We start from the raw sequence: 22,870 nt of genomic DNA on the forward strand, positions 1-22,870 counted from the left end.
GAGTCATGGTTGATGAAATTTGGCAAATATCAGAATTTTATCTCAAAAACTGAATTTTCTAGAACATTTTGAATTCTGGTCTCATGGGAACAACTGCAGTCAATGTGAGAGTGGAATTTATAAACATCATATTTTCTCTTATGAAGCAAAACACTTATCATTAAAAACAAATCACCAACATTTCCATGCTATCAAGATGCAATTTATGTATTATCAGATTTTTGTTTAGATGACTGAATTTCTGAAATTTTGACCATTTCATCACAACAGCTGCCCGGGCACTGGCTCACCTGAGTGGATAAATGAAGCTACACAGCAGGTCTCGCTACAAGCTAATTAGCTCAGCGAGTTAAGAGCTGGTTCTTGGTGTCAGAGATTGTGAGTTCGAGACCCAGCGAGGGTGATGATGGTGATTACGGATCAAAATGTCACATGTCCACAAGCTGTTTTGCTGTCTAGATGCAATTTATGTGTTAACTGATTTTTGTTTAATAGAATTTCTGACTTTCTTAAATCTGCCTTGACAACAGCTGCCCGGGCACTGACTCACCTGAGTGGATAAATGAAGCTACACAGCAGGTCTCACTACCAGCCAATTAGCTCAGCGAGTTAGGAGCTGGTTCTTGGTGTCAGAGGTTGTGAGTTCGAGACCCAGCAAGGGTGATGATGATGATGATGACAGATCAAAATGTCAGTTGTCCTCAACACGAAATACAAGACAATTGTCCTAATGGTGCCATCACAGGAAGCCTCTAAGTTTAAAAATCCAAATAGCTTGGACTGGACCATGTGCGAAGGCTCCTAACATCTTAGAGTCACAGTAGATGTTTAACAAATACATATCATTATTTTACCTCAAAACGTATTTTTCTTTTTACTGTGGTTTCAAATCTGCCTGCGCGACAGTGAATGGCTTACTCAATTTGTGAAGCCACTGTTAAATGCCACTTGGCAATTAGCTCAGTGTGATAAACAACGGTCTTTGGTTCTTGAGGTTGTGGGTTCAATCCTCAAATGATGCAAATTGGACATTATAAGGTCAACTGTCTTGTCTTCCTATTCTCCTGTTTGTTGCTCAGAATTGCCTAAATTTGCCCAAAAGTAGCCCGGACCCGACCCATTGCTGCGCAGCAGCTATAATTTTTACTTTGACATCCTTGGTCTTCCATATCACCATCCACGTGTCAGATTCTGTCAGTGAATCTAGTATGTTTGTTAAATGGCTGCGCTCCATCTGACTGTTTGGCTATATGGCGGAAAATGTTGGTTTTATGTGGTTTTAACCAGCTGGTGTTCAAACAGGAGCTGGTGATGTAGACACTGTGGTGAACTCTGAGATATGTGAATCTGAGGAGATGATGTCAGTGATGGAGGAGGGTGAGAAGATTCAGGAGAGGATGACGACTTTCATTTCATTCCTGAACAGTTCTTTTGTTTCCTGAATCTCCCAGAGAGTAAAAACCAAACCAGAGCTGCATGGGAACAAAGACGAGCCTGAGTTTGTTTCTTGTTGTAGTTGCTGACGTGAATCTCTGATGGAAACACAGGAAGGACGGGGCGGAGTCAGAGAGGAGGTGAGGCTGCCTGAAAACTTCATCTGTGATGATGCTGAGGACGGGCCAGAGGTCACAGCCGTCTGTCAGTCTGTTAGAGAGGGAGCAGATGTAGGCCGGGAGCCATTAGGAGTCTATTAGTGACCCAGGAGCCAAATGTGAGTTTAGTAACTCGATACCTGAGCGACCACATGGACTTTATTGACCTGATGACACAAACGATCACATGACCCGAGAGAGAAGCTGCAGAAACACTTTCCAACAACTTTCCAGGCTGAGCACATAAATAAGTCACTATAATCAGTGAATTATAGGCAATTATAAACATGTGACGCACATAAAGAAGTTAAATTAATGACTGTGTGCAGAGATGAAGGAGAAAAACAGCACATTTCTGATGATATCTGTGACTGAAATAATCATTTATAATCATGGGAAAATATTTAACAGTGCGTGGATGATGTTCCTAATAAAAAGGCATCAGTTCCCTCTTTGTGCAGCAATAATTACGTATTTATTTACTGTGGTCAACTCTCCCTCTGTTTGTTGGTGTGGAGAATCTGAACTCCACAGATGTTTTAACAAATATCTGGTCTTTGTTGTTTATTGTAAACGAAGCGATCCGATTGGTCGGTGGCTCCGTGTTTTCAGTCTTCTTCACTCTTGTTGACGATTAATCATGCGAGCAAAATACGGAAACATTTCTCCGGATGAGACTGGAAACAGTTTTGTGGAATTAGCTGAATTCAAACCAGAGTTAGGAAACATAAATAAATAAAAGTCTTTTAGATAAAGTTACAAAACATTTTCACCAGTGAACAGATGTTGTTACAGGTCTTTGATCTGAGAGCTCTGACTGGACAACATAAGATGTTGTTCCTCCCATATACTATGTACATATATAAATATTAAATTCCTGTATATAAAATATCTGTTCATGCGAAAATTATCTATGAAATCTACAAAATGTGTTGGAATTGGAGCAATTTCACATAGAGAGATGTTATGTATGTCTAGCTACTTAATATGTTTATGGATGTATGCATGTAGACATGACATAAATACATATTCATTCCAAAGTCCTAGTCAAGAAAAACTACACATAATTTGAAGATCCATTGGAAAATTACACAAGGGGGAAAAAAAGTAATATTTGAAATTCTTATATGTATGTTCCTTGAAGCAACTTACATATCCAATTAAATATATATATATATATATATATATACTATGAACACATATAGTTGCAATATGTTATATCTTATAGACTTTTGTCATATGATGTTTATACAGATTAAACTATGAGTCAACAAAGCTGTTGACCATATAGCCTACAGTACACCATATGTGTTTAATTTATATAACTATATAAAATGAATACATAAAAAAATGTTTCTTTCAATAAATTTAAGTACAATAAATTATTCCAATTAGTCGAATTTCTAATCCCATTTGATTATTGCAGCCCACCATCAGGGTGGAAACCGTCCAAACCGTTAATAGCCTTCTGAAAAATGTTTAAACCAACCTAAGAATATAGATTATATTACAGATTATAGATCCAGATGTGGTCTTCATATTTCCATGTGTCCTTTATTCAGAGGACTATCTGTCCAGAATATTATGTGCAATACGAAACACAGTGTTGTAGGTCTCCATGTCATGAAAAGCTTCCAGTGTTAGTGTAAAGCAGGGCGTTTCCGTGTTTGGCTCGGCATCTGTGGATAAAGAAAAGCTTAACGCTGTTTGTAATAAATACAGTGATGTAATGGCGACACGAGGTGAAGCGCTTGTGTGTTTATCCTGCAGATAAACAACCTTCTGTCACTTCTCTTCCGAGGCTCAGCAGATGTTTCAGTCTGGCCAGAGATCTGCCTCCTCACAACTTCACCGAGGCCTGAGAGCCGGCAGTGAGTCAGGGATCAGCGTTGTCTGTTACAGGACAAATGTTTCTCATTTAAAGCTTTTATTGTTTCCGAACCACCAGTGACGAAGGAAGTCGTCTGTGCCGGAGCAGATTCACAGTGGAAAAGTCAGAGTTGAAGTGATTAGTGTCGTCAGTTTTCAGCAGTGTGGGGGATTTTCTTTTGATTTTGCATTAACAGCTCTGAAGACTCTTCACTGAGAATCACCGATATGATAGTTTTATATTTTATTGGATGGCTGCAACAAAAGTCGATCCATAGAAGTGAATTCAAGACAGACTGTGTAGATGGATGAATAGCTGGTTTCTGAAGAGCAGTTTTTAAGCTCAGAGTGAGCTGCTGCACCGTCATCAACTTGGCAAAGCCTGACTCCGCCCCCTAATTCCCATGAATGACCAAAAAGAGGCGGGGCTTCTTGAACTGAGACTTCATTCAATAGGATTTGCGAGAAGCATACACTTACCTCCCTTTCCCTGTTGTTTCTGATTGGTTGTTTTGTTTCCAGTCTGATCAGTAGCAAAGACCTGAAATAAACAGTTTTCGTCACTTGCTCATTTCATTAACCTTTTATCATCCGTCTTCTCGTGTCCAGGCTGACGGCTCAGAGGAGCATCGAAGACGCTGAGGAGGTGGAGAGGGAGCGTCGTCGAAGAGCTCGAGAGGCGTCACGCCGGAGAAACAGCGGCTCGACCCCCGGGGAGTTGTCACTGGAGAACGAGACGCCGACCGAGGAGAATGTGTAAGTTCAGACCTTCTCTTTCAACCTGTTCAGTGTGGTTTGTTGGTTTGGTTCAGGAACCAGACCACCTGAAAAGGCCAATCTTGGTCCAGTACCAGCTGACCCACATTAAATGATTAGATCATGAAAAGATTTTTGCTGTTAGAGTTTTAAAACCCATGACCAAGATAGTCTTTGGACCTCCTTCAAGGGCTATTGGTGTCCACGGATCTAGATGACCTCATGTGTCCTGATATCTTTAAACTCTAACAAAGTAAAATCAATGAAAAACAACAACCTTGACATGATTTCACTGGGCATTATTAATTAAAGTTAAGTGGCTTGAAGAATCTTGGTCCTGGTCCTGGTCCTGGTTTCATGCTAAAAGATTAAAAGATGCAAATACAACATCAGTGTGGTTGAATTCCTCATCCATGTGATCATGGGAACTGAGGAAGTTATTAAGTGCTGAACATTATTCACTCACTCACCTCGTGTCCAACGACTTCCTGTACGAGCTGCTAACTGTGCGGCTGGATTTTGGTCCTGTTGATAATTTTTAACGTTTGTCATCACGCCCCCCCCACTCCCTCACCCCCAAGCTGTGAAACCAGAGGCTCGATGTGCTGCTGCTGTGCCCTCGCTGGTTTTACAGCTCTTCACGGACGTCTGGTTACTTAAAGCAAATGTTTCCATTGGGAAAAGCTGCAAACAACCTCTTGGCTCCCCCGTCGTGTTGACGTGAAGACGAACACACAGCTGCCTTTTCATTACACAACCTCAGAGGAATGTTTACTACAAAGCGTCTCGAGGGAAAACCACCGCCGTGTCAAAGCTTGTGGCGTTTCGGCCGACTTATAATCTCACAAACTTAATTACAGGTTGCGCCTCTGACACCTTCACCTCGCCATCACATCACAGCCTCAGCTGGTCGGAGGCGCGAAGCCGCTGAGCTCTGTAATTGACAAAAGGTTTTCTCTGTTTGAGACGCAGCGGTGATGTAATGCTGTTTTGAAATCCTCTTCTGGTAAACTTGTTGCATAGTTTCCTGCCTCGAGGATGGTCAGAGGTCAAGTCTGGATATACAGATGTTGGTTGACACGACATCAGTCCTTGCTAGAGGCCCGAGGGGTTTTGAAAAGGGTTTAATTAAAACCAAACACGGATGTTTCTAGGTTTTGTCATCGATGGACCAACAGTTTGTCAGTAATACCATTTTTCTGTCTGTTCAACTCCAAACTCATTCACTACCTACAAGATATGTGAAGCTTCAGAAACAGCTCGCAAATGTGTTTAAATTTCTTTTAGAAATAATGAAGATCCATGGCATAGAGGAACAAGACATATAAGTGATTTTAATGCTGACTGTATCACTGTTGGTGTTTTGGTCTTTTAATGGCTTTGAAGCTCAGAGTGAGCTGCTTCACTGTTGTCACCTTGGCAGTGCTTGACTCCGCCCCCTAGCTCATGGCTAATCCATAAATGATCCAACAGTCTGGGGTCGAAACTTGGTCCATGATGGTTTCCAATAAACAGTTGACCAGTTTGGGAAATATCCTTTTACTCAAACTGGCCACAAATAATGTACAAGTTTAAGAGGTGGGCTACGTAAACAGTTGTTATTAAAGGGACAATGAGGAGTTTCTATTTGGTTATAAAAAAAGTATCACGTTAATGTGGATGAATCTACGCTACCCACACTTGTTAATGGCTCCATTTTCAATAAATATATCGTTTTGTCTCGTTATTTTGTTATTTTAATTAATGGTGGAAATGCTGGGCGAGCCGACCAGCGTCTGACTTTAATTCTTGATGAATGAAAACATGAGTCTGTCTTGCGCCGGTCAAAGAATTCTACGGTGCGTGCGGAGGCTCATAAATGTAGTGTGAAAACGCTTCGCTTTTCCAAAACTCCTCGTTGTCCCTTCAAGCAGGAAATAAGCCATAGAGAAAAAAACAGTTGTGCAAGGTTGCAAATGTGTTTCTTTCTACTGTGAAGTTGGACATTTTAACATGGGAGTCTATGGAGAGTGACTCACTGCTCGAGACTCACTCTAAAGAACTGCAGTTTTTTGGTACTCGATAGTTCAGCCTTGGAGGTTGCCATGCGATGCTGAATCAGTTATTTTCTAACTGTTGCACATGAAACTGAAGCATGTTATTGTTTGATCTGGAAAAAAGTTCATTTCTTCCCAAAACTCATCATCAAACACATCAGAGCTTCGACTGAACAGGTGTCGACTTTACTGGTCAAACACAAGAAGCAGAAACACGACGGCTCGTTAGGGTTGATTAGCTGCTGAGAGACCAGGCACAGAGACTCCCATCATGCAGCAGGGCGGGGGAACTCTGCCCACCGGCCAGGCGTCTTAATCATGTGGGGAATGCTGAGTGAATTCCTTTCTGCCAGCTCCTGGAAACACAAAACACACTTTGATTACTTAAATCGGCAGGGGGGGAACAGAGGCAGACACTGTGCTAATGGCAGGAAAGCTGTCTAATGATAAATTAAATTAATCAACAGCTTAACTCAGTTAAATTTATATTTATCACTGGAATGGAAGCTGAAGGATTTAGATGAGGCGGCGTGCTATTTCCTCTCAGCTGTTTGGTGACGACTGCAGACGGAGGCAGCTGGAAAACGGAATCACTCAACACGTCGTCTGTTCAGACCACAACAACGTCAACACACTGACCCGACCCGAGCTTCACTGTAAACTTCTGATGTGTCACACTGGAACAAATGAACACAATGAGGAGCAGGTTTCAGGTTCAATCTCAGGTCATTTCATCATCATGTGGTGAAACTTTGACTTCTGGTCCGGCTCAGGTTTGGGGAAGACTTTGTCATCCAATTTAATTAATGAGGACATTTTGCCCTTTTCCACCAGTCCAATGTAAAGAAAAAATTAAAGACTTGAGGTATTTGTGCCTTTATTTGTGTTGCAGACACAAGCAGTAGGATGCAGTAGTGTGGTAAACTAATGGAATTCCAGGAAATGCCCAAAGCTTCCACTGTGGCAGATTAATTACAACTGTTGGGAGTAATGGAGGAAATGGGAACGTTAATGTACCGTTACAAAATCCAGGATCTGGATGGATGGACAAGTCAACACAACATGACACATACAACAACATTTTCCTTTGTACAGCACTTTGGTGGACTGTGGTACGTTAAAGTGCTTTATAAATAAAGTTTGAGTGGTATGGTATGGTATGGTATGATAACATGAGACTCAATGGACAACAATCCATTTCCAACCAACATTGGTTTTAGGAAGAGGTGACATTAACTGATCCATGATCTTTTCCCAAACTATTTTCTTCCTCCAAGACTAGATTGCAAAGATCCAGCCCCTAAAACAAACCCTTCACTGTGTCGATGGAAGACTTAGGCAATGTTATCTAACTCAAATGTCTCATTGATAATCAAGCATAAAGGTTACCTCTCAAATTTGGCAGGACGAGTGATGCACTCAGGTCCAATAGGGTTGGGTTTTACAGATCCATGTCCATACCAGGTTTGAAATCAGGGTATTGTTACCAGCAGGGTGCTAAAGGTGCTGTATGTCGTCATCTGAGTGGAAAAGTTCTGTACAAGACCAGTTTTATTATGGTTTTCTCAGCCAACATTCTGTAATCTTGTATTTGACTTCATACAAAAACAAAACTGTGATTATTACTCCTGTTATAAATAAATCTGCAAACCAAACATGCAGAAGAATCCCAGACACATTACCGCATGTGTTTCTGGACAGTTTTCCACTTCCTGTTAGCACTGTCTGGTTGTTATTTCAGCTGAACCAGACTCCAATCGTCCATCAGCACGGCACTCGACTCTAAATAGAGTGCATGCACAAACCTTCAGCTCGATAATGGACTATTTTAGAGTATCCTTCGACTGTGATGCTTGGCCACGAGTCGAGATTATTTTAATAAAGTCTGTCCCCGACACTGACTCCCCCAACTTCTGTTGCCAGTCTAAGCCTCTGTTTATTGAGGCGCTGAAGGCCTTGTTATAAAAATCTCTTAATGCCTTTTGACGGACAGAAGCTGAAACAATCACTTCTGGTTATTATGTGAAAGCTGCTGCTGCTGAGTCACATCACTGAAACTCTGTCAATGAGTCGTCCTGATTGTCCTGACTGTCGTGTCCCGTCTGGTCTTTCCTCAGGTACAACAGCGACCTGAAGCCGAGCAGCTACCCGTCTCTGGAGGAGGACGAAGGCTTCAGCGACTGGACTCAACGCAGAGAGAGACGGAGGCAGCAGCGTCTGCAGGAGCTCAGCCAGGGAGGCGAGGAGGACGAAGACGAAGAGGAGGACGCCATAAATAAAGCTGCGCCCACCGCCAAGACCGTCCAGGCCGTCCAGGCCTCCGTCACATCCTCCAGCCGACTCCAGAGACTGGAGACGGAGGAGAGGGACCGGGCCAGGGTGGAGGTGGAGAGGAGGAAGGAGCGGGAGGAGGCGGCGAGGAAGGAGAGAGAGCGGGAGGAAGAGGAGAAGAGGAAGAGGGAGGAGGTGATGACCCGGAGGAGGGAGGAGACTCAAAGGCCAAAAACAGAGGTGAGGCTCCTTCACCAAACAGCTGAGATAAGTCTCAACTTATTTAAGGCAAATAATGTTTATTTATCATCATTGGAGACAAATCTGAGTCAAGTTCAGAGGAATTTGAAACCATGGCAACAATTTACAATCAAATAAACTCTTGTGTCATTTCAAACTGTTTAATGTTACTCAAGAGAAGTCTAAAGGGTAAACAATGAAAGACAAATCTGAGGCAAGTCCCAAATCTTTCTGATGAGTCATTGTCTTGAGTTAAGTACAGTAATGATGAGTCAGACAGTCTCAAGTCATCAAGGACAAGATCTAAGCAACTGGGAAATGTCTGTGTCCAGTCCCAAGTTATTAGAGACAAGACACAGTTTAGTTTCCACAGAGAAGCCCTGAGTCGTTCAAGACAAATTTAAGTTGGGTGTATAAGTTAAGGCTAAAGGATGAGGACGAAGACACGGACAAGTCATGGGTCAGGTGATATGACAAATCTAGGTCAAGACTCAAGTTATCGAAAATAACCAGACTTCTTTTTGGTTCTTGAACATCTTCTGAAAGGCTTCTCCAGAGGCCTTTTGGAGACGTTTTCACCTCCCTTTCAAAAAGGCCCGTTCAAGTACCAAAAAGAAGCTGAAAGTTGACCAAAGGCTTCTTCCTTTGGACACTGTACATGTAGAGCGAGACCACGATGACCTAGATGACTGAGATCCTTCACAGAGTCACTTACTGAATCGTTTGAGTCAAAAAGAGTCAAGTCTTGAATAATCCAAGACCAAGATCAGCCCAGGCCGAGTCTTAAAGCTTTTGAAATGAGTCTCAGTTTATTCAAAACAAGTCTCAAGCCAGGTCCATCAGGGAGGGATCAAGAAACCAGATGGTCTTGGTTCAGGGTCATCCAACAATCTGAAGGTTGTTGGTTCAATCTCAACCCCTGAAGTTTCCTTGGGCAAGATACTGAACCCCAAACTTCCCCTGATGGCTTTTCCTTTGTAAAGTACCAATAAGTACCAATAAGAATGAACCAATCAGACCAAAATCAGGCTTCAAGTAGAACAGGAGACCAGCAGCTCAACACCCTTCAAACACTCATGATGATCTTTATGTCTCTTTAATTTTTCTTTGTCCAGGTGGAGAAGGTCAAAGTCTCCTACACATCAAAGGTTTTTCTTCACCAGGAGCCGAAACACAACAACACCAACGGAGACACAACAAATGAAGAGGTGACATCATACATCAGCAAGACAAAGAGATCCACCAGGTGTGCAGAGTCTTTTATTCAATTGGTATCTTTGTTAAAATTGTTTAAATCAATCAATCAATCAATCAGACTTTATTTATAGAGCACTTTTCATACAAAAGTGTGAAATATGATTGTTTACTCACCCAGATAACTTTGGTGTCATTACGAGTGTATGATAAATGATCGTATTTTATGCTAGAAATAAGGTCCAGATTGTAAAAAATGGCAATTCCCCTTTAACTGTATTAGTTGGTACAGGAGCAGATAATACTTTTAGAAGGACCTTGATCACAGCTCCTTTAGTCCAGATCCTGGTCATGAATCAAACTTTACCTTCACCTCCTGTGGTGTACGCAGCAGATCCACGGAGCCCGAGGAGGCGGAGGCCATCCTGGAGACGGAGCAGCGTCTGGAGAAGATCCGACGGAGCCTCCAGGTGAAGGAAAACCAGGAGATGGAGCAGCTGAGGCACCGACAGGCCGAGGCCGAGCAGGAGCTGGAGGAGCTGAAGAGGAGGAGGGAGGAGAGACGCCGAGTCCGGGAGGAAGAGGAGCGCCGGAGGGAGGAGGAGGATCAGCAGAGGCTGGCTAAAGAGGAGGTGTGGGAAAAACAAGATGAGGAGTCGCTTAGATATTTACAGACGGGATGATTTTAACTGAAATACAACAGATTGTTACTTAAAGGGATAGTTCACCCAAAATTCAAATTTCACTCATTATCTACTCACCCTCATGTCAACTAAGAGCTGTGAGAATTTTCAGAGTCCTCCGTTCCTTCTCTGAGTTACGGGGGGGTCCGCGCAGCAGTATTTGTCCATATAATGGTTGTCAATGGATACCAACATTCTTCGTCCAAAAAGACACACCAAAAAACATCCAAATACCTCCATACTGCTTGTCTGTAATGTCCCTCTTGTATTGAAGCCCCGACATGAGAAATTCTTCTGAAAAAAATTTAATAAGTATATATTTTAAGCTTGTCTGTAGCGGAAGCTCCCAGTGTCTCGGTTCACTGCTCTTCCTGTGTCAGTGCAAATCTCGCGTGATTTGCACTGACCGACGGAACAATTTCTCATGTCGGGGCTTCAATACAAGAGGGGCATTACAGACGAGCAGCATGGAGGTATTTGGATGTTTTTTGGTGTGTCTTTTTGGACGAAGAAAGTTGGTATCCATTGACAACCATTATATGGACAAATACTGCTGCGCGGACCGGAGGACTCATTCTCACAGCTCTTAGTCGACATGAGGGTGAGAAGATAATGAGTGAAATTTTAATTTTGTGTGAACTATCCCTTTAAAGTAGTTTCATGAACCACTGTTGTCTGTTCCAAACAACCTCAATGACTTTGTTAAAGCTCAATAAAATTATCAAATGATGCATAAAAAACATTCAAGGTGTTTTCAAAAGATCTTAGGTTAGTCAGGATTGACACTTATTAAACATCTGGCATCTTCTGCCTTGTGGATTCAGTTTTATGATGCATGGGACAATGAAACATTAGGAGTTTGTCTGGATCTGAACAGTGTTTGTGATGCGACTGCAGGAGGAGAGGAGGCGGATGAAGGAGGACATCGAGAGGAGGAGGATGGAGGCAGCAGAGAGGATGAAGAGCCTGAGCACGTCCAGCGTGGACGGAGACGAGATGTTCAGTCCCATCAGCCCCAAAACTCCCACACACAAGGTGAGACACACCTGCAGAGACCGAGACGTCAACAAGTTATACACATGTTAAAACTGTGAGCATCACACAGCTGCTTCATCATCATCATCATTTGAATCTTTGGACCTGGTGCTGCTCGGACCGTTTACACAGTGAGATCATTGGTTGAGCAGCAGTGGACCAATAAATCTCCAAACTCCATTTTAATTATTATTATGATTCCAGATTAAAGGACTTTTTTCTTTCTTTCTTTCTTTCTCTGGACATGAGACATGAATTAAGTTTTTGAACCAGAGAGAAAAGCAAAACCACAGAGACCATGAAGTATTATTTTGCTCACGTAGTGTGGAGAATTATAACCGTCAGCAGCAGCTACAGCGACGACGTCATATGCTCCCTGTCGGTCACATTTTCTGCTGTTTCTCAACTTTATTTTACAATTTAGAAACAAAGAAAACAAAATTACATATTCACATTTTGACGTCTTTAGATGTCCATATTTTTCAAAAGACTGAAAGAAAACAGACTCTTTTGTCCGGCTGAGCTGTCGAGCATGTGGACGTACTGAGCTCTGAGCAGCAGGTCACAGGTTTGACTCCAGGTTCTTGTCTATGGAGGACTAGGGATGTCCAAAGTAATAGGGAAGTATTTTCTTATTTTCGTAATTTAACATTCAGTACAAACAGGAATTGTGAAAATTGTATTCTTTAGTTGAAAGATTAATCCATCAATAAATGTTTTAACAGTGAAAATTGGTTTACACTAGGAATACATGCATTCATTCACTCGCTGCCTGGGCCTTTAATGCTGGTGAAACCCGACTGGTTAGTTCTCCAACCAATTAGAGAGTTTGTTACATCCCATGGTTGATTGTGATTGTGCTCTGAAAACAAAAAAACAATATGGGGGTGATGAGGTTTGTGATGTATTTTCTCTGTAACTTCCTCTGATTTGAAATTTCAGAAGGTCAACAGTTCAACTTTAGCTCAAGGGCTTTCCTCAGTGTGTGTGTGTGTGTGTGTGTGTGTGTGTGTGTGTGTGTGTGTGTGTGTGTGTGTGTGATGTTTGACCTTTGAGGTCAGAGAAAACACTGATCCTGAGCCTCAGGCTGCTAACAGAGAAGATTAAATTAAAGTTTGACTAACATGTGACAGTGTCTGTTATGGCAAAGAGCTGCTGAGGGTAAACAACAACAATACTGTATGCATATACATTTATACTGTATACATCAAGACTGGAGTGTCCAGGTGTTCCCTGAACACAACACTAAACACAATGAAAAGGAACCCGAGACGCAAAAATCAGTTTCAAAGACTTACTAAGTAGAAGAAATGGGGCTAAATTGACATTAAACAAGCCGGTCTGTTGTTATTCAGGGAATTATGGTTTTAAAAAGCACATTCCCATCATGCTCCGCTCGTGCCTTCAGAGCTGAGCTGAGGGTACGGCTTGATGAAGGCCAGCAGACCCGGCTCTGTTTGTCTTGGATCGGGTCGTGGTGGTCTGTGGCCCGACGCAGAGCCGAGCTGCAATTAGAGCTTTTCTGAAGCGAAGCAGCGACACGGAGGAAAACTTCCTGTGTTCATCAGAGAAATGACCTCACACTTCTTCTTTTTATTTTTATTCTTCTTTCAGATCACAGAGAGGACGGAGTCCCTGAACCGCTCGCTGAAGAAAAGGTGAATATTCTGATCAATATATAGCAGATCATTCAGTCATTTTAGTGACATTTCCCTGAAACATTCATTGAATCAAGAAACAAGTCCAACTTTTGAACAAACATTAAATCTTTTACAGCTAAGGACACTGAGGATAAATTTGAGAAAGGGACAAAAACGTGTAGAAAGCAGTGTTAAATCAAATGTAAACAGGAAGTTACAGGATGTTTCCAGTTTATTTTCTACATGACATTTATTGTGCACTGATGTTGCACCAATGCAGACTTCAATTAAAATAAAAACAACTTTATCGGGTTAGCAACATAAAAACTGATTCATACCTGAAGTAAACATATAGAAATGGCTGACCGCATGTGGATCTACACCTCAAATAAAAGAAGTCAAGATAAAAGTCAAGATCCAGTTTCCATTAATTAATTAATTATCCAAAATAACTTTAATTTCCTGAACTCCAAAGTGTTGCTGTCCACATAAAAAGGTTAAAGGAGGCGCAGCTACTGTCATGTTCAAACAGTTCACTTTCTGTAGATTGCTATTGTGGTTGGACTGTCCTTGCAGGCCACCGTACTCTCCAAACCACAATGTAAAGATTGAGAATGCGGAAAAAAGACCAATTATTGTTTGTAAATGAAGCGTTTAAATGACATCAGTCAGATTTCCTTTTGCAGTTATGAGGCAAATTATTGAGGAAATTACAAATGGTTTGTGTTTCCATTGAGTGGTGTTATCTAAGAGCCAGAACTTTGTTTGAGCAACAGTCCAAAACCTGCAAGACTCAGTTTACAATGATTTCAAAATTGACTTATTCCACAAGAGTTTCTCTGGTCAGATCTTCAGCCTTCGTCAGTCTGAGGGTAAAGAAGGTCAGAGGTCACCACCTCTTCACCTCTCCCACTGCTTCGCCCTCCTCTGAGATTTACAGCTCTTCTTAACCGTGTCCAGATGCAGCAGCGTTTCTGTGCTGTCTCTGGTGGTTGCTGAGGTCCGGCGGCTCCAGGCAGTCTGCTGCAGGTAGTTATCAGCTCCACGGCGCTCCCAGCTGGAGCCCAGCCTCTGTTTGCTGTGCTGCTGTTATTGTAGCGGGAACAGAGGCCGTGTTCAGAAGAGGCGTGAGGCCAGCAGACAAAACCTTTGACTCCAGCAGCGTTAATGCCTCCGAGCAGCAGTCAGCAGCTTTTTTTTATCTTAAACCTGCAGTAACTCATTGCATGTTGTTATTATAGATATTTTTTAGTCAATACATCTCAAGTTTGTTCAGAGCAACATGATCGCTCTCAGTCCGGCTTCCTTTTGGTCTTTTAGCTCAGTGTTTGGTCTCCACCACCTCCTGAGGGAAACTCCTGGTTCTTAAGCTGCTTAATGTTCCCCAGCTGTTCTCTGACTGAGTCTACGATTGGACCTGCAGAAGATTTATCGGGAACTACAGTCACAGCCTTTTTGTTGTCGGCCTTCTGCCACTCAAACTAGTTTCAGGTGACACCTTGTTTATCCAGAGCGATGTAAGATATTCCCCATTTGTGTGAAATTTTGGCTCAGGCTGACCTTAATCTTTGATGTTGGACCAACAAAATCTAATGAGATCATCTTCAAAACCAAATTAATGGTTTTGCCAATTTTGAAGAAGCTCCATGAAGGTGTTTCTGAGATATCAGGTCCACTTCAATCAGACAGATGGATAGATGGGAAAAAAATATGGCTCCAGCTCTGGTTGTCAGGGATGAAATGTTATTTATCTTTTCATCAAAGTTTCTGTTTTCAGTATAGACTGTAAATTGAGATGGATGGAGTCCAGGAGGTTCAGTGAAGAGTGAGCTGCTGTACTGTCGCCATCTTGGCAATGTTTTAACTCCGCCTCCTAACCCCCAGCTCATTAAACAATGGTCAAAAAGGAGCTCCATATCTGGAGCTGAGACTTCAGTTAATGATGGTCTGTGAGAAGAATGAAAGAATTTAGCCAAATAGAGATCAAAGCTGTTTCTGTATCAGGCTGTAAACACATGTTTATTTAACATGGGAGTCTATGGAGACTGACTCACTCTAGTGGTCAGGAGAGGAACTGCAGCTTTTATCACTCCTGTCTTAGAGGCTGGCGTTTGGTTTTACCTTTGTTTCTCAGCAGACTATGCAAAAAGACTATGCAATTGCTTTTTTTCCGATGGAGTCAACCTTCCCAGATTTCTTGCTAATGGACTGATGGAAGGTTTCCCCCTTTAACTTTAATTGTATTGCTGCAGGTAAAACTCAGAGCAGACTGAGTCACACCTTCCTAACAGTGAGAGGAAACAGCTCATAAACTCTGTAGATCCAAACGTGTCATTCCTCCATCAGTCATCATGACACCATTAGTTATCAACCTCCTCTAAAAAGAGCGATGGAGAGAGATATCAGACATGTTGAAACGAGTGATTTTAAGATGATGGATGATGTTTCCTACACCCGGTGTGAGGTGGATGACCTCATCCGGTGGCACGGCTCCTATCTGGAGCTGTAAAAATCAAAACAATAAAAATGTGCGGGAGGAGAGTTTTGGTGTTCAGAGAACGATGATGATGGTGGAGAGGTTTTAGTTTGGACAGCTGGGTGGAAGAATGAAAACTCTCATGGATCTGCAGAGACCCAAGACAGAAACACTTCAGACTTCAAAACCTCCATTTATTTAGACTCAAACCCCTGGGTCTGAGTCAGAGTCTGGACTCCTCCTGGAGCCCACATGCGCCGGTCTGACCCGAAAGCTTCCTGGTTCTGAACGAGGCGTGAACAAGTGAAACCGAGGAAACAAAGAGAAACACATGAAAACACTTATTCACTGTAGCATTATATCACTTCACTTAGAGGATGTTGGTCGACTCGGTCTAATTTACTGCAGCAGTTAAGGGTGATTAAATTAAATCTAATTATAATGGAATTTGATTGATTTTCTGTAAATGAATCAAAACTGTAGACACAATATCTCAGCAACAACTTGACTAAACTTCTCCACATTTGGCTCAAACATTCCCACGGACTTAATGATAAACTCATTTGAATTTTGTGGTCAAAGGTCACGCCCACTGTGACATCATACTGCAGAAAAAACACCTATTTGCAGCCATACTGAATGAATTAAAACACAGATAATGACACAACTAAACTCAAACGCACATTTAAGTGATAGACATTTTATATTCAACTGGTTAAAGATCAAATTCACTAATATCACATTTATCTCAATGCTGTAACACGTACAGTAAGAGGAGATTGTGACGGTACAGTCATGTAAAATAGTAAGTCGTCACCTCAAAGCCCCTACAAAGAACTTTTTACTGGATTTGCAAAAGTCTCTCGTTTCTGCTGATGTGTCTGTGTGACCTACAACAGTAAATGAGGCCATCGATGGGAAGATGAGCTATTTCTTAATAGTGTAACTTTATAACTTCGGGAGGCAGTGGTCGGGTCGGTCCACCGTACGGAACGATGTACGGCACTCAGACCGGAGACGGGACGCATTAGCCATATAAGCGTCTTTACAGCAATACATGCTAGAGCTCATGGGAAATTCAGTCTTCGTTCCAGGAAAACACTACCACTTTTGTCCACAGGGGTCGCCAAAATCAACACAAAATGAAAGTTCTTTGTAGGGCCTGTATATATTCAGTTTTTACATTATCTGTCATCTAAAGATAAATTGATTGATCAGATTTTCAAAAACAACAACAAATTTAAAAAATGTATTTAACAACAGAATCAAACAAAATGCCAAATGCCATCCCAAACACTTAAAATGCCTACATCTGGATTCACCTGCAAATAATTAGAAACATTTAGTTTGGGTTCTCCTTGAGTGGTATCATAGTGACATCCAAAGAGCGGCAGAGAGAAGACTCTAGATGCATATGCAGATATATTTAATGACTCCTGCAGTGTGGCATGTTTTTGGTTGTTGGAGGTTGAACTGAAGGTGTTTTATCTCTTCAGGAGGAATTTAAGGGAGAAATCAGGGTTTGTGAGGGTGACAAAATTCAATATCACACTGAACTGACTCCAGATCTGTTGTTGCTTTGTGTGAAACAGTAACAGCTTCAAGAAGATGCAGCCACTCGTCCTGACGTCCAAGATCGACGACAAGCTGGAGCAGTACACCCACGCCGTGGAGGTCAGCCCACACACACACACACACACACACACACACACACATATATATACATGCTGTTAGCTTTCCTGCTAATCCCTGGTAGCCTTTTGAAGAGTGATGTGCTAACTCCAGTTCGCAGGTGGAGAAGACGATTAGCTGCTATTTTAGCAACATGCTAATGTAGCTGTAAATATTACAGGGTCCACAGTATTAATATAGAACCTAATATATTTGAAATGTACTTTTATACACTATGGGACCTTAAAATCACTGACTTCAATGTGATATATTTCCCAAAATGTGGCTTGTGTCCTTACCGTGTTTCCTGCTCGGTCAGTAGCTGCTGATGTTCACTTGACTTTTTGACCCTACATTGTTTTTGAGCCGGTTGCAGATGGTTTGACCTTTTTTTGTGTGTGTGCTGGAATCACAAATCTCTGCAGCACCTGGGCGGTGACTTCACAGCTCTGGTGTTTTTATCTCTGTAATGTTTGTGCGGTGGTGCAGATCCACGATGGGAAAACCCGTCGTTCAGAGTCTTTTATTCTCGTATTTCCGTTCCCTGTTGTCACTTGTCGCCTCAGGCTGATTAACAGCAACAGTGAACATGACCTCAGGTTAACTCCAGGCGCTTTTATGAGTGAAGCCGTTTAAAAAAACAAAAAACAGGTTTGACATCAAGTGCAATAAAGACACTGAATTACATTCATGAAGAAGAAAGAACAGTCCCACCATAAATCTTAGGGGTGAGATGATATATTGATGTACAGTATGTCTTTATACAAAGCACTGCAAACTTTGTATGGAAGTCCAGGTTGCCAATATTGAATCAAACTTGTGCACATCTGTGTGCTCAGGGTGTGGTATGTTCAAATGTTATCTTCATAATTAAGCTACACACCATTAATATAAAAAAGAATTCAGATCTTTATATTTTGCAAATGCAATGATTGATGGCAATGTGCAATATAAACCTAAAAATTAAATAAATAGAAATAATACTTTTTTTGTTTTTATTACAGCTTAATGATTTATGTTAACAAAATACAACTGTGTTTAGAGTGAGAGTTAAAAACAATTCATGGAGAAAAAGATGAAAAATTATCAACAAGAATAAATGGAATAAAAATCAAATATCACAGTTAGTCCAAAAAAATAAAATAAAAAAATAAACTGAGGTTCATGAATTTAAATGAAGCAAAGATTTATTTGGAGAAAATCCAAACTAAAGAAACCAGCATCTTCTTAAACAACATTTTGTAACGTTACATTACCTGAACATAAGACGAATCCAGTCTCATTGTTGTTGTTGTTGTTGTGCAGAACGCTCAGGAGGCCAGGGCAGCGAAGGCATCGCTGACCGACCTGCCCAGCTCACCTGAGGTCGTCGCCCACAAGAAGAACCTGTTTGAGGCCGGAGAGGCCTGGAGTCAGAGTCCAGGCAAAGGAGGAGCAACCTGCAAGGTGAGAGAACCTGTCAGGGACCAGACTACTTCCTGCACCAACACAACATACAACAGACCCACACGGAAAGAACCTATAGGTTTTAATATAGGTTTAAATATATGTGGCATACATAAAATTGGCCGTTTTCATATGCTAATATATATGGTGCATATATGCAGCATTATGCACAGATAAACTGCATATAGGTTTCATATACAGTATGCGCATATATCCTCATGAGGATATATATATGCGCACATTAGAGATGCGCGGATAGGCAATTATTTCATCCGCAACCGCATCACAAAAGTCGTCATCCACCCGCCAGTGGCGTCCCTAGGCTAAAACATTCGGGGCTAAAGCCCCGGATGTTTTTTAATTAGCCCCGAATATAAATTTTCAAAAAAAAAAAAAAAAAAAAAAATTTTTTTATTTTTTTTAATTTTTTTTTTAAGATCACATCCTCAAACTACGGTTATCTTATGTTGATGCTTCGATAAAACAGTGTTTTTGGACAGGTTTGAGTAACAATTACTTATATTTTTAAAAAGCCACTACTTTGGCTTTGGCACACAAGTGGTTAACACCTCCAGGTCGCACTTGACGTCATTCACCCAAAACAGCGGCGCATTTAACTTGACAACAAATACCTGACAGCAGGCAGGTTTGACAACAGCAAGCTGCAGCTGTCTTTTGGTAGCTAGTAGCAGCTAAGGTGTATCAAGATGCCACAAAAAAGATTTCCATGTTTTCCCCCAAAGGTGGTCAGCAATCAAAAAGGTAATGGGAATAGAAATTATGTAAAAATGTATAATTTCGAAAAGAGTGTTGCATACCCAGGGGGCAAAATCCCAGTTTTTTGAAAAACGGACACGGAGCGTTGTAAAAGGTTTGACACCAGAAATGATATCTAGGAACTTCAAAGATTAAAACCTGGGTGGACAACCCGGTCAACTAGCTGCTGGAAAGCTACAGGGGGCCAAAACCCCTTTCTGGGGTAATTTTGCTGGCGAAATGATGTAAATGCAAATATTCAGGTACTACAATGGCATAAATAGTCATACAACTATAAAATTTGGCAGAGAGTATCTTGACACATAGGGGGAGGCATGAAAAAAAGATTCTGGGGTTTGTTGCAACTCGATTTTAAGATATCACCCTCAACATCCCAAAAAAGACCAAAAAAAGTACTGTTCGCCTGACAAATTCTCATGAAAATTATTATTTTTCAGCACTTTATGGAGAATATCTATGCTTAGCATGTATATAGAAAATTTCCTTAATTCATAAGCTTCCATTTGAGTCCAAGATAGCCTTTCTACTAGCTACTGGAAAGCTACAGGCTACCTCCAAACAATGCAACACCTATTGTGAAAAACTCCATGTTAACTGGCATGATCAGAAACCATTCTATTTCTGGTCTCCCCAAAATGAACAGATAGATAGAGAAGACCGTTGGCCACAGCAAGTGGGGCTTTTGAGATAGAAAGGCTATCATGGACTCAAATGGAAGCTTACGAATTAAGGAAATTTTCTATATACATGTTAAGCATAGATATTCTCCATAAAGTGCTGAAAAATAATAATTTTCATGAGAATTTGTCAGGCGAACAGTACTTTTTTTGGTCTTTTTTGGGATGTTGAGGGTTATATCTTAAAATTGAGTTGCAACAAACCCCAGAATCTTTTTTTCATGCCTCCCCCTATGTGTCAAGATACTCTCTGCCAAATTTTATAGTTGTATGACTATTTGTGCCATTGTAGTACCTAAATATTTGCATTTACATCATTTCGCCAGCAAAATGACCCCAGAAAGGGGTTTTGGCCCCCTGTAGCTTTCCAGCAGCTAGTTGACCGGGTTGTCCACCCAGGTTTTAATCCTTCAAGTTCCTAGATATCATTTCTGGTGTCAAACCTTTTACAACGCTCCGTGTCCGTTTTTTTGCTTTGCCCCCTGGGTAGCAGCTGGAACTACAAGAGGGTAGTAGCTAATGTTAGCTAGCTAGCAGCTAGTTGATATTGCTCTGGTTGATATTACATGAGAAAAAAAGCAATCTGTAATTATTGGCATCTGTAAATGCAATTGTAGGGTGTGAGAATTGTGTACCTAGAAATAACTAAGTTTGGGCTTCTTCTAGAGGGGAAAGTTGCTGAAGTTAATGTGCTATAACATCGAACCATCTTGTTTATTTTCTTTTTCATGCATGATAGCAGCTAGTTAGCAGACAGGGATCCCGCACAGCCTGCCTCTTTTACTGTAGCTGCTAATGTGTTAAATGGAAACACAATGTGTTGTTACGTAGCTAGCTAATGTCAGTACATAGAACTAAATTCAAAATGGGTCATTCATTTGATGATCTGTGGATTGCATCGTTTTCACCTTTTTCACCAATGATGGAGAATGTCTCTATGCCTAAAAAGTTCGGCGCGCGCTCTGCGCGCGCATATATTGCATGTGTCACTCTTCCGGGCTAAGCCCCGGATGTGTCAAAATCCTAGAGACGCCCCTGCCACCCGCCATCCACCCGAACCAACGTTTTTTCAAAACCACACCCGCCCGCCATCCGCCCGTTGTTGTAGGCCAATATCTAATATGGATGAGGGGGGTCGGGCCGTATGAGTTTAACTTCTTCCGCACGCACCCACTGGTCCAGGTGGGTGGGCGGGGCTTAGTGACATCACAAAGTGACAGGAAGTCCTGACGTTTTATTTCTGTCTCAGGACACTGATGGTCTGAAGGTGGGCGTGGCCAGTCTGATCACCCAGTGGGTCAAAGGCCCCAATGATGGCAGCAGACAGTCGCCCTGCAAACCAGCAGTAAGTTATTAACCTTTCCACCTTTCAGTTATTTTTCTTTTATCACATGGAAACAACATTTGTGCACTTTTGTGAAAGGTTTAAATCTGAACCATAGACAACGTTTTTCAGGTGAACAAGGTTTCTAAAATCCTGAGCGAGCTGTGGTGTGATGTGTTCAGGTGCAGCTTTCTTTGTAAGTTTGTGATGTGAGGTTTCCTCCTTGTGGAGAAACAAGGTACAACAGCTGATAAATCAGCTTCTTCTATTGCTGTACTTGGTGGTTTAACCTGCTTAACTGCACTCAGTGAAAATATAAACACAAAACATTTTAGGTTTTACTTCAATTTTTCACTTCAGTTTAAATAAAATATTTACGATATTTAAGTTTTTTTTCTTTTGAGTTTCTGACCATGTTAGTGACACCACTGTCACAATGAAACAACAGTGTTATATTCATAATACTTTTGTTCAGTGTGTTTCAAATTAATCACAGGGATGTTTAGAGGCAGTGTGGGAAATTTTTGTGCTGCTTGTTTGGATTGATTATTGATCTATTTATCAGGATGTGAAGCCTGGAGATGTGATGCAGAAGAAGAACATGTGGGAGATCATCGGAGACTCGTCAGGGAGGCCGGGACAGAAAGCAAAGGTGAAGGGAAACACATCAAACTTCTTATTTCAGTCATTCTTAGCATCACCTTCATCCTGACATGTTATTTAAATATGATGACTCCTCTTACATTCTGCAGGACTAAAGTGAGAGTATATAAAATGGCAGTGGGACAGTTTATTGATCTTATAAGATGATCCTTTATAACAGATGGTTTTAGGTCTCAGATCATCAAACTGAACATTTTCTCTGTGTTTTCTCTGCTCAGAACTCAGCAGCTGGTAAAAAGTACAAGTTTGTCGTCACTGGTCACGGCAAATACGAGAAAATCCCTGTGGACGACGAAGACGGAGCGGAATTCACCAATGGGAAGTCCGGTAAGACGACAGTCACACGATGGTCGATTTATAGTATACAATTACAATAGTTTTGTTTTTATTCCAAAGGGATGAAGATGAATCTTTAGTGTTTGGTACATTTGATTTCCCAATTCTCGGTTAAAATATCAAGTGTAAAGAGTTTTTTATTTTACTTTAATCTTCAAACCAAACTCTGGCTCAACTTTATATC

The 22,870-nt window shown here is 41.4% G+C and overlaps 1 protein-coding gene across 2 annotated transcripts in view; it reads left to right on the forward strand.

Annotated features, from left to right (window-relative positions):
* The window catches only part of lsp1a (lymphocyte specific protein 1 a), a 42,829-nt gene that overhangs the window by 13,064 nt on the left and 6,895 nt on the right, over nucleotides 1-22,870 (forward strand). Inside the window, exons 2-12 of one of the 2 annotated variants that reach the window (XM_085779776.1) lie at nucleotides 4,071-4,217; nucleotides 8,371-8,764; nucleotides 9,880-10,010; nucleotides 10,350-10,590; nucleotides 11,539-11,676; nucleotides 13,291-13,334; nucleotides 17,385-17,466; nucleotides 18,769-18,909; nucleotides 21,613-21,708; nucleotides 22,253-22,339; nucleotides 22,569-22,677. In XM_085779776.1, coding sequence (XP_085635902.1) covers nucleotides 4,071-4,217; nucleotides 8,371-8,764; nucleotides 9,880-10,010; nucleotides 10,350-10,590; nucleotides 11,539-11,676; nucleotides 13,291-13,334; nucleotides 17,385-17,466; nucleotides 18,769-18,909; nucleotides 21,613-21,708; nucleotides 22,253-22,339; nucleotides 22,569-22,677 — 1,610 coding nt within the window. The remainder of the gene's footprint in view (nucleotides 1-4,070; nucleotides 4,218-8,370; nucleotides 8,765-9,879; nucleotides 10,011-10,349; nucleotides 10,591-11,538; nucleotides 11,677-13,290; nucleotides 13,335-17,384; nucleotides 17,467-18,768; nucleotides 18,910-21,612; nucleotides 21,709-22,252; nucleotides 22,340-22,568; nucleotides 22,678-22,870) is intronic. The other variant, XM_085779777.1, reaches the window with a different exon arrangement.

This window comes from Trachurus japonicus, chromosome 6 (assembly GCF_045865225.1).
Source record: "Trachurus japonicus isolate A0001 chromosome 6, Traja_1.0".
Taxonomy (NCBI): Eukaryota; Metazoa; Chordata; class Actinopteri; order Carangiformes; family Carangidae; genus Trachurus; species Trachurus japonicus.